This window comes from Rutilus rutilus (genome assembly GCF_951802725.1).
Source record: "Rutilus rutilus genome assembly, chromosome: 10".
Classification (NCBI taxonomy): Eukaryota; Metazoa; Chordata; class Actinopteri; order Cypriniformes; family Leuciscidae; genus Rutilus; species Rutilus rutilus.
This window is the reverse complement of record NC_140215.1, coordinates 1,690,505-1,706,545: the sequence shown is the minus strand read 5'-3', so window position 1 is coordinate 1,706,545 and position 16,041 is coordinate 1,690,505. Positions and strand designations below refer to the sequence as shown.

General features: G+C 36.7%; 1 protein-coding gene across 1 annotated transcript; it reads left to right on the top strand.

Moving 5' to 3' along the window:
- The first annotated feature begins 2,909 nt into the window (after positions 1 to 2,909).
- akap17a (A kinase (PRKA) anchor protein 17A) lies at positions 2,910 to 14,696 on the top strand. Its single transcript, XM_084422399.1, has 5 exons — positions 2,910 to 3,103; positions 5,196 to 5,972; positions 8,824 to 8,972; positions 11,767 to 12,007; positions 12,654 to 14,696. Exons 1-5 carry the CDS (start codon positions 3,077 to 3,079, stop codon positions 13,356 to 13,358), a joined length of 1,899 nt encoding a protein of 632 aa, XP_084278525.1. The 5' UTR covers positions 2,910 to 3,076; the 3' UTR covers positions 13,359 to 14,696.
- Positions 14,697 to 16,041: the final 1,345 nt, after the last annotated feature.

Genomic DNA, 16,041 nt, shown 5'->3' with positions numbered 1-16,041 from the left:
TATTCAGGATCTGATAAGATGTTTTACAGAATATGTTTAGAATGAATCATATGGAATCCAATTAGATAAGAAATAAAACAAAAATGCTTTGGTAAATCTTAAATATGATGTGAAAGTCAAAATTCTGGCATAAGTCAAAAGGATGTGACTTGGTATGTTATATTTTCAACTTTTTAGGTCAGAATTTTGACTTCTATGTTATAATTATGACCAAAAGTTGAAATTATGACAAGCCAAATTATGATGCGACGTCAAAATTATGGTAAAAAAAAAATTCTATGTCATATGATTAAAATCATGTTTTTATGTCATAATTTCAACTTATAGTGCAGTATATCAGAATTTTTTTTTTTATCTCATAATTATGGTTTTGTATCACTTTGATGTCATAATTGTGACTTTTTACTTAGTACAGTATATATTTTCAACTTTTTACATCATAATTATGACTTTTTCATAATGCATGTGTCTTAGTACGTCATACTTTTGACTTTTTATGTCATAATTATGATTTTTCAGAAATGGCCTTCATAGCATTACACTTCTCACAAACATACACTACACACTTATAGTTCATAATTAATTATTTTGTAATTATAGGTCAGAATTAGGTCAGAATTGTCTGATAACTGGGAAATTCACTCATTTTGGTGAGTGTTTTGTCCTTCATATCTTTAAAAACTGAGCTTATCTTCTTTCTCATGACGTGATATAACAGATACACCTGTAATCTGATGTAAAACAGGTACGACAGCTTTTATTGCTATTTCAACACCTGTCCGAACAAATCTCACAACACTAGTGAGAACAACCTCCGTTTTTATTTCATTTATCACAAATACATTGTGACTAAAGGAGACATATCAGTATATACAAACTTAAATAAACTATTATATTGTTTCAGTGCACAACCTAAAGGTTAATAAAATTCATAAAATTAGTGTGTGTTTTTTTATGAGGTTTTTGCAATAGAAGAACCATTTTGGGTTCTCCAAAGAACTGTTCAGTGATCAAGAACTATTTTGGGTTCTCCAAAGAACTGTTCAGTGTTCAAGAACTATTTTGGGTTCACCAAAGAACTGTTCAGTGTTCAAGAACCAGTTTGGGTTCTCCAAAGAACTTTTCAGTGATCAAGAACCATTTTGGGCTCTCCAAAGAACTGTTCAGTGATCAAGAACCATTTTGGGTTCACCAAAGAACTGTTCAGTGTTCAAGAACTATTTTGGGTTCACCAAAGAACTGTTCAGTGTTCAAGAACCAGTTTGGGTTCTCCAAAGAACTTTTCAGTGATCAAGAACCAGTTTGGGCTCTCCAAAGAACTGTTCAGTGATCAAGAACCATTTTGGGTTCTCCAAAGAACTGTTCAGTGATCATGAACTATTTTGGGTTCTCCAAAGAACAGTTCAGTGATCAAGAACTATTTTGGGTTCACCAAAGAACTTTTCAGTGATCAAGAACCATTTTGGGTTCTCCAAAGAACTTTTCAGTGATCAAGAACCATTTTGGGTTCTCCAAAGAACTGTTCAGTGATCAAGAACTATTTTGGGTTCTCCAAAGAACTGTTCAGTGATCAAGAACCATTTTCGGTTCACCAAAGAACTGTTCAGTGATCAAGAACCATTTTGGGTTCTCCAAAGAACTTTTCAGTGATCAAGAACCATTTTGGGCTCTCCAAAGAACTGTTCAGTGATCAAGAACCATTTTGGGCTCTCCAAAGAACTGTTCAGTGATCAAGAACCAATTTGGGTTCTCCAAAGAACTGTTCAGTGATCAAGAACCATTTTGGGTTCTCCAAAGAACTGTTCAGTGATCAAGAACTATTTTGGGTTCTCCAAAGAACTGTTCAGTGATCAAGAACCATTTTGGTTCTCCAAAGAACTTTTCAGTGATCAATAACCATTTTGGGTTCTCCAAAGAACTGTTCAGTGATCAAGAACTATTTTGGGTTCTCCAAAGAACTTTTCAGTGATCAAGAACTATTTTCAGTGATCAATAACTATTTTGGGTTCTCCAAAGAACTGTTCAGTGATCAAGAACTATTTTGGGTTCTCCAAATAACTTTAAAGTGATCAAGAACCATTTTGGGTTCTCCAAATAACTTTAAAGTGATCAAGAACCATTTTGGGTTCTCCAAAGAACTGTTCAGTGTTCTGAACCATTTTTGTCTTCATATAAAGAACATTTTAGATTCCATGGATATTAAAGGTTCTTTATGGAACCATCAATGCCAGTAAAGAACCGTTATTGTGGAACAATTCATACTCAGGGTTCTATTTGAAAGCTGATGTGATTACAGGATAAAAGCCTCAAATATCACATCATCAGTCATGTGACACACAGGTCATGCAGAATTAACAAACACAGATTAAGCTCCTTGATCAGAAATACCATAGAAATGAACACAAAAACACCTAATAATTGTCAAATGTCAAATCAGTGCTTAAAATTAACTAATTTTTTTGGATCATATTCTTGAATCCAATCCTTGGAAACATTTTCCAGAGCCACACAAACGGGATCACACGACTCCTGGATCCGGCGTTGTTAATACTGTAGAGATTTGCAGAAGATTAACATGTTTCTCCAGATGAAGGTGTGTGACGTGTGCAAACTTTCAGAGTTTAGTCTCATTTTAACATCAGACTTCGTAAACTTCTACTTTGCATTATATAATGGGTTAGAATTTGTCATAAATGAGACTAAAAATAAAAAAAATATCTCTATAATAATTTTGATAATTTTGTGTAAAGAGTTACATAATTTCTTTATTATTTTAAACATAAATAATATATATATAGAGAGAGAGAGAGATTTTTTTATAAATTTTTTTTATCACATCACATCATGATCTAAGAGTACCTTTATTATCTGACATTCACAGATATGTGTCTTGAGAACTTTAATTCAGAGCCAACTTTATTTCGATGAATTGTAAGTAAGTTGAGCTGCAGGGCAAACCGTCGCCACGCGGGGGCAGCAGAGCTCTTCTCCAACTTCCGGCTCTGAGTGACGTATGCGGAAGCTGTGAACATCATGTCCGTTTGTTTCAACTGTGAGCGGACTGCTGTTGTTATTTATGCTTCAGTCCGAACAATTCAGAAAGGTTAGTAAACATTTACGTGTCTAAATATGATTCCCTTCATCTGTGCCCATGAGTTGAGTGTCACTATCACCCGTGTAACCGGTCAATGATTCCGATATCAATAACTCATCAATAATCTACACATCAGCAGCATCTCTCGCACTAAACTGTGTGTCTGATCTCTATATTATCCCATAATCTGTAAAATCAGCGGTTAATTAAAATAAGTGGCTCTCTGTAGGGTTTAATGTAGTGATGTTATTAGTTATATCGACCGTGTTTTACACCAAAAAAAAACATAGTGACAACAATTATTATGGTATTAAAATCATAATAAACTCTGAATCGCTGAGCTTGTGAATGTTCAGTTCCCACACTAGTCTTGTTGTAATATTAATAACTAGTGCAGACTGAAATATCATCCAGTATTAGTCCATGATCATCAGTATCAGCCTGGAATCAAATGATAATAAACTCTATGTTCAAATGTTTTGTGAATTTTGTTTATTTAATAGTATTTTATTATATTTGTGCATGAGATGTTCTGTCATAAAACCACAGACATGTAAACCCTCCAATATTCAGATCTGTGTTATTTTAGTATTAATTAACATATTGTTGTATGTATTAATATTTTGAATTAGTTTTTATTTTTATGTTTTCCATCTAAGTTTTAGTTCTTTTGTGTTTTTGTCTATTTTTTTATGTTTTTTTTATTAATTTAAGTTGCGTTTTTTTCCGTTTTTAGTCATTTTAGGTTTTTTTTACGTAAACTAAACTATCTGAGATATTTTCTGAAAGTTTTAATTTATTTCAGTTAACTCCTTCTTTTCTTAGTAAAGTTATTTTTAGTTTTAGTGAAAGCAGAAATTAGAAATGTTATTACCCAGTCAACTAACAGAAATATTTACTGAAAGTATCACTGAAAGTTTCTTATTTTATTTCAATTAACGTATTTAGTTTGAGTGTAATTTTATTAGTTTAAAAAATCTATTATTTCTAGTTTTTTTATTACATTTTTTTTAGTTTGAGTAGTTATTTTCAGTTTTAGTAAAAGCAAAAATTAGAAATGTTACCTAGTCAACTAACAGAAATATTTACTGAAAGTATCACTGAAAGTTTCTTATTTTATTTCAATTAACGTATTTAAAGTTTTTGTAATTTTGTTTTGTCATTTTTATTAGTTTTTTTTTAAATATTATTTCTAGTTTTTTTGTTGTTTGTTTTATCAAAAAGTAGAAATGTTACCCAGTCAACTAACAGAAATATGTCTTCTATGGAAGTTGCTTATTTCATTTGTGTATTTTAATCATTTTAGTTTAAGTTAATCAAAGCTGATTCAGATTAATGGTGCATCAATAATACAGAGTTGTTTTATGACCAATTATTGTAATTGTACACTTGACCAGATATTTAATTAATTCACAAAACAATGTGAAAACGTTCTGTTCATGCAGTGATGTTCATTTGGTGTTCGATTTTAGACGGAAAGAGCCTCTTCTGTTGAGGTTATGTAGAGTTATTGACTGATAATCTCATCTATGACTTACTTTTAACTAGTATTACCTTATTAAAGTCCCCCTGTAGTCAATAATTGTATCCCTTAAAACTCATCTTTAATCCCCAAAATGACATATTTAAGTGTTGTTTCCTTGAAAAAAAAATTCTTCATGCCTTAAAATATCTTGAGTGTAACTCGACACCCTTGCCTCATTTAGTATGTGCGGTTCTATGAATATGCAAATGAGCCCCGCCTCCACTCACTCACTCAGCTCAGAGATCCACTGGTTGACGATCACACGTTGATCTGATTGGTTACAAGGTAGTTTGTGACGTCAGAAACACCAGCGATTTCAAAGCGTGTTTTTGAGACTGTCTTTGGTTCACTGCAGTTTTAAGGAGAAAATACTCAGAAATGGTGTCGACTTATGAATTTACACATATTAAAAACACCACATAGACACATAAACAACATTAAAAGCTTGAGTTTCACCACAGGGGGACTTTAAACATCTTTAAACTTTAAACATTTATATAATATTCTCATTTTAAAGTGAACTACTCCTTTAAGTGAAGATTGCCACACTGAAGACTGTCTCTTTTCTCTCTAAAGTGTTCATCTGAAGCGTCCATGATGACGTCTATAGTGAACGACACCGCCGAGGCCGTGGATCTGTGTCCGGAGTTCAACCTCTACCTGAAGCCCATCGCCAAGATGACCATCAGCGTGGCTCTTCCTCACCTCAAGATGCCGGGAAAGTCCATCTCCAACTGGGAGGTGATGGAGAGGCTGAAGTCTATGGCTCATCCGGACCAGTTTTCCTCGCTCCGAATCTCCAAGAGCACCATGGACTTCATCCGCTTCGAAGGCGAAGTGGAGAACAGGAGCGTTGTGAAGCGAATCCTGACCAAACTCGAGGGAAAGAGCATCAAACTAAGCGGATTCACGGATGTCCTGAAGGTGCGCACGGCCGAGAACAAAACCGATTTCCCGACACGCCACGATTGGGATTCGTTTTTCCGGGACGCCAAGGACATGAACGAGACTGTGCCGGGAGAACGTCCCGATACCGTTCATCTCGAAGGGCTTCCTTGTAAATGGTTCGCCCAGAAGGACGGTTCTCCCGATAAGCCTTCGGAAGCGACGCTTACAACCGTTTTCGAGCGGTTCGGGAAGATCCGGAACGTCGACATTCCCATGCTGGATCCCTACCGGGAAGAGATGACCGGGAAGAACTTCAACACGTTCTCGTTCGGGGGACACTTGAACTTTGAGGGGTACGTGCAGTATCTGGATCACACGGGGTTCGTGAAAGCCATGGACTCTCTGAGAGGGATGAAGCTGATGCTGAAGGGGGATGATGGGAAAGCCGTGGCCTGCAGCATTAAGGTGAGTTTCTCTTCTAGATCCCATTCTTTCATCCCTCATGAGCTCGGAGATCCTGCTCTACGTCTTGTTTTCTACTTAAAGGGATGTTTCACCGCTGGAAAGATGAATGTGTATTTAAATTGGGTCATTTATGTAGTAGAAATGTGAAATTTGGAGAAAAGCCAGAAAATGTATTTTTGGCTCATGTGGATGAAAGACTACAACTCCCAGAATGCACTTGCTCCACTGAGGCCACTCCCAAGCCACGCCTCCCGGTTACAGAGGGCAGTATCGGGAGAAATGATACAGCTAGGCTACTAGTCGACTCGAAACTGAAAAGACGGTGTTTTATGGTGAGATCCCCGTATGGGCGGGTTGAAGACATGCGGGACGAGCTCCTCCTATTGGCTGGAGTCTCTCGCCTCTGGACAGAAGAGCCTCTGATGACGATAAATGACGATTTTTGCGTCACCTGAGGTTTTTTTCCAGACACACGATACAGAAATCTCTGGTCTCAGGGGGACATGAGGGAGGGAAGCACGGTCACTCGAAGATACTACGGGGTTTCTACTGATACAAAGCTTAATGCTAATCAGTGAAGTATCCCTTTAAACAAGTTATACGTTTTCTACTATGGCAACACTTGTAATAAATAATCATGGAAAATTATGAAAATATCACAGAATCACAATCATAATGTGCACTAACACAAGATATTCGGTATCCAAAACTTTAGGTTTATATATATATAACTGTAGTTCAAAAGTTTTGGATCCGTAAGATTTTTAATGTTTTTAAAAGAAGTCTCTTCTGCTCACCAAGGCTGCATTTATTTGATTAAAAACAGTAATATTGTTAAATATTATGACAATTTAAATATATTTTAAAGTGTAATTTATTCCTGTGATCAAAGCTGAATTTTCAGCATCATTACTCCAGTCTTCAGTGTCACATGATCCTTCAGAAATCACTCTAATATGATGATTTGATGCTCAAGAAACATTTATGATTATTATCAGTGTTGAAAACAGGTGTGTACAATTTTTTTCCTGGATTCTGTGATGAATATAAAGTTCAGAAGAACAGCATTTATCTAAAATAGAATCTTATGTAAAATTATACACTACGGTTCAAAAGTTTGGGCGAAATAGTACCAATAGTTTATTTAAATAACACTTGCCTGACGGCTAATGCTACCGCTAACCCGCACGTCGACGTTACTTCAGTGGTTTGGGAAAAGCACGTAAAAGTCCTGCAGAAAGCGATCATAAGGATGGAGTGTAATGACGAATTATTATTTCTTCCGAAGTGTTGACAACTTAGTGTTAACTAATAATTGTTATAAACTGGCACTACCAACAAAATATTAGTGCATTCCTGGAACTGGGCGTCGTTACACTACATCCTTATGATCGCTTTCTGCAGGACTTTTACAGGCTTTTCCCAAACCACTGAAGTGACGTCGACGTCCGGGTTAGCGGTAGCATTAGCCGTCAGGCAAGTGTTATTTAAATAAACTCCTGATGTACTTACACACTTTCCAATGCCTCGTTTTATGAGTACAGAAGCTATTTGTACGACTGTAGAAGTTTGGTGCCATTCTGGGCATTATTAGTGCGGTAATTTACCAGATACAGCCTTGGATCCATTAGCGCCTGCACTAAACCATCCGGCTGATATCTCTAAATAAGCTCTAACTTTAATAATGTTCAACCAAGGGAATAAAGGCTTCTGGGGGGTGTTTGGCTCGAGGTCACGGTGCAAAGGACCCTAGGTTGATATCACTCCGAACCATCCCTTTAAACTAAACGAAAATGAGAAAGAAACGTGCTGTTTTTTTAATATTTTATTTTAATTTCAGTCATTTATTTGAATGAAAATGTTTGTAGTCTTAGTTAACGATAATAACTCTGGTCTGTGAACGCAAAGCTCAGAAGAAAAGCTCATAGAAATGTTTCGTTTATCAGCTCGACTCGAACACTCGAGCGGATTATGATTTTTAATGAGTCGTGCGGCTCTTCAGGCGTATAATGTGAAGCGCTAGTACAAGAGGCTTGTGTTGATGAGATGGAGTGTGTTCAGCAGAATAACACCGGCACTGTGAGGGCCTTTAATTAAATGAAAGCCACGGCTGGACTGTATTATGATTTCAAGGATTATTCAGCAGAGCAAAGACACCCGAGCCAACGGAAAGTTACATTAACTGAGCGCTGTTCATTAAATCATGTTCGTTTGGTGAAACTCTGAAGATAAAGTGTGTAAGTGACACAAAACCTGTCAAGAACTCAGTTAATCCTTAAACCATTTAACATTAAACAAAAAATGTGAATTATATTTTGCATAATGAAAATTAAGTCTATTTTCAGGACCATTACCTTTTTATTTAATGCACTTAAACATTTTATTTGTAAACAACATATACATATATAATGATATTTCGGTAATACTTTACAATAAGGTTCATTAGTTAACATTAGTTAACTACATTAGTTAACATGAACTAAGAATGAACTGCACTTATACAGCATTTATTATTCTTTGTTAATGTTAATTTCAACATTTATTAATAATTTATTAAAATCTTGTTAACATTAGTTAATGCACTGCGAACTAACATGAACAAACAATGAACAGCTGTCTTTTTATTAACTAATGTTAACAAAGATGAACAAATACAGTTGCAAATAGTTTGTATATAATATATATATAGTTTGTTGAACTTATTTAAATATATATATATATATATATATATATATATATATATCTCACTTGAAAAGGTTTTTAGACTGATGGAAACATTTGTTCATACAGCAGTAAATATGAAGCTTTAAGATGTTTATTATAAGCATAACCTGAACATTCATCCTCTCAGGTGACCTTTGACACAACGAAACACCTGAGTGATTCCTCACTGAGGAAACGACAGCAGGAGCGACTGAAGCTCCAGGAGCTCGAGAAACAGCGAGAGGAGCAGAAACGCAGAGAGAAGGAGGAAGAGGAGCGGCGGAAGGAGGAAGAGAGGTTTGACCTTTAGCTTATACTCATCTATGTATCTATCTATCTGTCTGTCTATCCATCCATCCATCCATCATCTGTCAACTACTAGCATGGTATCTGTCTGAAACATGCTAGCAATACGGTAATATATGTATTAGCAACTGCACTGCAACACTCTAGCAACCACCCAGAATACCCGCAAAACTGCATAGCAACACCCTAGCAACCACCGTGAGTACCGTAGCAACCGCATAGCAAGACCCTAGCAACCACCGTGAGTATGCTAGCTACTGCATAGCAACACACTTGCAATCACCCAGAATACACTACCAGCCGCATAGCAACACCCTAGCAACCACCCTGAGTGCCCTAGCTAGCAACCACATAGAAACACCTTAGCAACCACCTGAGTACCCTAGCATCTGTATAACAGCACCCTTGCAACCACCCTGAATACCCTATTTACTGCATAGCAACACCTTAACAACCACCCCAAGTATCCTATAAACCACATTGCACAGCCTAGCAACCACCCTGAGTGCCCTAGCTAGCAACCACATAGAAACACCCTAGCAACCACCCAGAATACACTAGCAACCACATAGCAACCACCCTGAGTGCCCTAGAAACCACCCTGAGTATCCTAGCAACCACATAGCAACACCCTAGCAACCAACCAGAATACCCTAGCAACCGCAGAGCAAACTCTTTGTCTGAGAGACTTAGGCCAAAACCTTCAAATTTTGAGCTGTTAAAACTGATTCAAACTTAAAACCTTAAAGCTTTTTAAATTCTCTGTTTCTCTCTTTCTCTCTTTCTTTCTTTCTTTCTTTCTCTCTCTCTCTCTCTAAATAATTTCACACTTCAAGCTTTTACAGTTACTTCAAACTTTCAGCCAACATCAAAGTTGTTTAAATGTATTATATTTATTTCAATATTTCTGTATTTGCTTTGAAATACCTTAAAAATCTAGTTCAAATAATCAACACATGTTTTCACTAAATGAAGGCACCAATATGGCAATACATAATAATATTATGATTAATATCGAATAAACATCATTGTTGCTTAAATTTTCATCACCTAACTCTATTTTACTTTATCACCTAACTCTATTTTACTTTATCACCTAACTCTATTTTACTTTATCACCTAACTCTATTTTACTCTATCACCTGACTCTATTTTACTTCATCACATAACTCTATTTTACTTTATCACCTAACTCTATTTTACTTTATCACCTAACTCTATTTTACTCTATCACCTGACTCTATTTTACTTCATCACCTAACTCTATTTTACTCTATCACCTGACTCTATTTTACTTCATCACATAACTCTATTTTACTTTATCACCTAACTCTATTTTACTCTATCACCTAACTCTATTTTACTCTATCACCTAACTCTATTTTACTTCATCACCTAACTCTATTTTACTTTATCACCTAACTCTATTTTACTTCATCACCTAACTCTATTTTACGTCATCACCTAACTCTTTTACGTCATCACCTAACTCTATTTTACTTCATCACCTAACTCTATTTTACTTCATCACCTAACTCTATTTTACTTTATCACCTAACTCTATTTTACTTTATCACCTAACTCTATTTTACTTTATCACCTAACTCTATTTTACTCTATCACCTGACTCTATTTTACTTCATCACCTAACTCTATTTGACTCTATCACCTGACTCTATTTTACTTAATCACATAACTCTATTTTACTTTATCACCTAACTCTATTTTACGTAATCACATAACTCTATTTTACGTCATCACCTAACTCTATTTTACTTCATCACCTAACTCTATTTTACTTCATCACCTAACTCTATTTGACTCTATCACCTGACTCTATTTTACTTAATCACATAACTCTATTTTACTTTATCACCTAACTCTATTTTACGTAATCACATAACTCTATTTTACGTCATCACCTAACTCTATTTTACTTCATCACCTAACTCTATTTTACTTCATCACCTAACTCTATTTTACGTTATCACCTAACTCTATTTTACGTCATCACCTAACTCTATTTTACGTCATCACCTGACTCTATTTTACTTCATCACCTAACTCTATTTGACTCTATCACCTGACTCTATTTTACTTAATCACATAACTCTATTTTACTTTATCACCTAACTCTATTTTACGTAATCACATAACTCTATTTTACGTCATCACCTAACTCTATTTTACTTCATCACCTAACTCTATTTTACTTCATCACCTAACTCTATTTTACGTTATCACCTAACTCTATTTTACGTCATCACCTAACTCTATTTTACGTCATCACCTAACTCTATTTTACTTCATCACCTAACTCTATTTTACGTCATCACCTAACTCTATTTTACGTCATCACCTAACTCTATTTTACGTCATCACCTAACTCTATTTTACTTCATCACCTAACTCTATTTTACGTCATCACCTAACTCTATTTTACTCTATCACCTAACTCTATTTTACGTCATCACCTAACTCTATTTTACTTCATCACCTAACTCTATTTTACTCTATCACCTAACTCTATTTTACGTCATCACCTAACTCTATTTTACTTCATCACCTAACTCTATTTTACTTCATCACCTAACTCTATTTTACGTCATCACCTAACTCTATTTTACGTCATCACCTAACTCTATTTTACTTCATCACCTAACTCTATTTTACTTCATCACCTAACTCTATTTTACGTCATCACCTAACTCTATTTTACTTCATCACCTAACTCTATTACGTTTCAAGAATCTCTAGTAATCAGTAAGTGTGGATGGTGTTTCAGGAAACAGCGTGAGCAGGAGGAGCAGGAGAAGGAGAGAAAGAGGGAGGAGAAACTGCGTAAACGAGAGCAGAAGATCAAGGAGAAAGAGGAGAAGAAGAACCAGAAGAAGATGAAGAAGCAGCAGGAGGAAGAACAGAAGAAGCTCCACCAGAAGATCGTGATGGAGGAGAGGAAACTCTTGCTGGCTCAGAGGAACCTGGAGTCCATCCGGCTCATCGCTGAGTTACTGAGCCGAGCAAAGGTGCGTCACGTGACCTCGGGCAACACCCCATTCATGGCTTTCATTGGCTACGTTTACATGCAACCAAATAATCCGTTAGTAATGGGATTGACGGCTCAATCGGACTGAAAAGCCTTCATGTAAACTCCTTAATCGATCCGATTGAGCTCGATCCAGATGAAATTTCGATCCGATTGAGAGCCGTGGTTTATCCCTTTTCTAATCCAATCGAGAGAACATGTAAACATGTAAACTGAAAGCACTGCGCATGTGCAATGACGTAGAAATAGCAGAATAACGTATGACGCGCTGAACGAGCTGTTCTTCCTGATGAATAAAGTGTCGTATAAATAAGTGTCCCGTCATTCTAGAATTATAATCTATAAAAAAAAATTACTTTAAAAAAAAAAACTTAAATGGAATTTGGACAAAAATAAAACAGATTTGATAGGGCCTTAAAAATTTTATATTTCTTAAACTTTTAATAGCATGCTGTTAAATTGTATAAGTTTCATGATTTTAATTAAATAGACGTTCTTTTATGATTACTAAAATTTTATAAAAATGACATTTTTAGTAAAAATGATAAAGGAAAAAATGGAATTTGGAACAAAAATCAAGCGTATTTTATAAAACCGGTTTGATTGAAGTGTGTGTGTGTTCTCAGAGCCTGAAGCAGCAGCAGCTGGAGCAGCAGAAGGTGGAGCAGGAGCGTCTCCATCAGCTGGAGGAGAGCAGACGACAGCAGGAGGAGGAGCTGAGGCGCGTCGAGGCCGAGAAGAAGCGAGCGCTCGAGCTCCAGAGGAAAGAGCGTGAGCTGCGGGACCGGCTGCTGGGAAACCTGCTGAAGAAGAGCACCAACGCCGACGAGAACGAGATCGAGAACGCTCCCGTCATCGACCTGGACCTGCAGATCTGCCACGCGCAGGTGAACGGCGACGACATCAAGCCGGACAACCAGGACAGCAAACCAAAGAAACCGGAGAGTGTGGAGGAGCGAGCAGACGGAGAGAGACGTGAGCGGAGGAATCACACGCGGCGTCACGGGAGGCGGAGTCACAGTCGCGGGAGGCGGAGTCACAGCAGTGGGAAGCGGAGTCAGAGTCGTGGGAGGCGGAGTCAAAGCAACGGGGCGCGGAGTCAGAGCCGAGGCAGGCGGAGTCAGAGTCACGGGAGGCGGAGTCACAGTCCCGGGAAACGGAGTCACAGTCGTAACGGGCGGAAGAGCCGAACCACGAGACACCGGCGCCACCGGGCGAGGAAGGACAGTCACGGGCCGAGCAGCAGCAAGAGTCACAGCAGCAACAGCAGGAGTCGCTCGTCCAGTCGAGGACGCCGTCGACACTCGCATCACCGATCCAGACGATACTGAGAGAAGATAAACCTGCTGTGTGAGGTGAAACACGTCCTGGACATTATTCAACACACAAATAGAAGGGAAAATAAGAAATTGTCTTTTGCATAAAGTAAAATGAGGCCTGCTTTTTATGATCAGTTAGATTTTATTTTAAATTTTCTCCACAAATTTTATTTTTCATAACAAATATGAAGCCTGTTTTAGGATAATTAGGATTAATTTTTTTCATTTTCTTTCCCCTAGCAAATTGCATTTTTCATAATAAAAATTAGGCCTGTTTAAGGTTTTTTTTTATCTTCTTAATAAAATACATGTAGTCTGTTCATAATTTTTATTTTTTTCATAATGAAAATTAGGCCTGTTTTAGGATTGTATTTTTATTTTTCCCATAATTTTTTTATATTTCTCCATAAAAGACATGAAGCCTGTTTAGGATCATTAAGGTTTTATTGAATTTTTCATTATTTTCCCCTTAACAAATTATATTTTTCATAATGAAAATTATGCCTGGTTTAGGATTGTATTTTTTTTTTCTCATAAAAATCATGAAGCCTGTTTTAGGATCATTCAGATTTGTTTAAAAAAAAATATATATATATATATATATATATTTCACAGCAAGTTATATTTTTCGTACAGAAAATACGTTTTTGGACCAATAATATTATAACTAATACATTATTACTTTATATCAATTTTTATTTCAAAATAACGTCACCATGCAAAACAATCCCTAAATATTGTGTCTTATTAAAGGCCTCATTTTCTTTAAACAGAAAATTAATTTCTTCTATTTCTCTCTCTCCTGATTTGGAGGTGAATGATGACCTGGACGTGTTCTTGACCGGTTTGTAAGATTCACTGCTTGAATTAAACGCTACAGTATCATGACCGGTGTCTTGAACTTATCTGACTGTATTTTTCCCATTAGTATCACGGTTTCTTTTTTAAGTTTGCCTTACAAAGACTGAAGCTTTGATTGTTGTAGTCTGTGCCACAGATTTTCTCTTGGAGTGTTTTGTTCAGCGTTATTAAACTCCACAGACTACAATCCTTGGTTTATGACTTGAATTTTACTTTTTTTAAAGTGTTTATTATCTGTTCATTTCAAGCATCTCAATGCAGTTTTGTATAGGACTCTCAATCTTATGTAGAAGTTGGATTTATAGTGTTTTTTTAATGGGGAATCCATTTGTGTTTTCCTCAGCACAAGCACAGTACTTGATTTAGGCTGAAAACGCACATGTAAAGTCGTTACGAAGACTGTTTTATGGCTGAAGGACATGTTTGTCACTCGTTTTAACTCAAGCTACCTTCCCGGCAGGTCTCAATAAAGCAGTGCTTTGGATTATAGCAAGTATCTTGATTCATTTTACATTGTTAAACTAAACATCACCGCATGCAAAACTGGCTTTCAATAAAACTTGGCTTCTTATGCAGTAGAAATGTGAAAACTTTTCTGAAATCGCTGCGACCTTACTAGAGAAAACAGAGAAAAAAAGCTGTTGTCTTTTGTCAAATAGCTATTATAACTTCAACACCCATAATGCACTGGGCTTGCCGTCCAAGGCCACTCCCATCAGTCTGCTATGGATGTGCTTAAAGTCCCCATGAAATCAAAATCGAGTTTTTTTGGCTTTTAGTATGAATATGTTAGCCTTACTGTTATCTATAAGCTAGTGTGCTCCAAAACAATGACAAAATTCACATTTAGAAGATATAAGTGTTCAAAACTTAGTCTCTCACTTCACCAATATGGATCAATGATTTTGATGACATCATTCTGCACTTCAGCTTCTCATCAGGTTTCCTGTCCAATCAAATGCTCTCTAGAATATGAAGCTCCGCCCCTACACTAAATAGACACTGAAGCTGCAGCTGAAATCAGTCACTTATTCACACTACTATTTTCTACATGCTGAAGGCACATATTGCACTATATAGACCTTATGTAGCCCCGCCCCTTTTCAGCGCTCGTTGTCTTTTGACTTCTGGTCTGTATTTTCACAGCGATTTTGCGTTTATTAATGAACGGCTCGTTTTAAAATCTTCCCGGTCGACTGACATTTAAGTCATCTGATTTAAACATTACAGTCCTCATGACAACTCTCGTTAACTTTACATTAAGTAAATCCACTTCAAAAGCGAATTACTCCTGGACAGCAGCGCCATAGAAATATACAGAGCGACCGCAAAACCGGAAGTTAAAAGACAATATTCTAAAGATGGCGGCGCCCTCGTTTCTCTGGCGCATAAGGTCTATAGGGGATAGGGAACGATTCAGACAGTGTAAATATGTTTTCCATCGGGGCCAATGATGTCTGGTTTACAAACTGAAGCTGTGATATAAACAACACTATTGGCTATTTTTTTTTAAAAGGGGAGGAGCTTCTCCATATGCCCCGCCCTCTCTTCCTGTTTCAGTGGAAATTACATCAACACACTGAATAACGCTGTGTGTTTCAAGGCACTTCAGTGGGACTTTAACAGTCAAATACCGCCTTGCTTTAGTAGGAAATACTACTTAGAAAACCTTTAGTCATAATGGTGTCGACTAGTATTGTTCCTGGTGCAAACCGTTTGGCGGGAGTGAGTTACTTTCGGTTTCCAGTGAAGGATCAGATAAAGGCTGCAAACACAATATGTAAAACCTACTATTTGTAGTTAACACTTACGCATCCAGATCCACACAAGATCT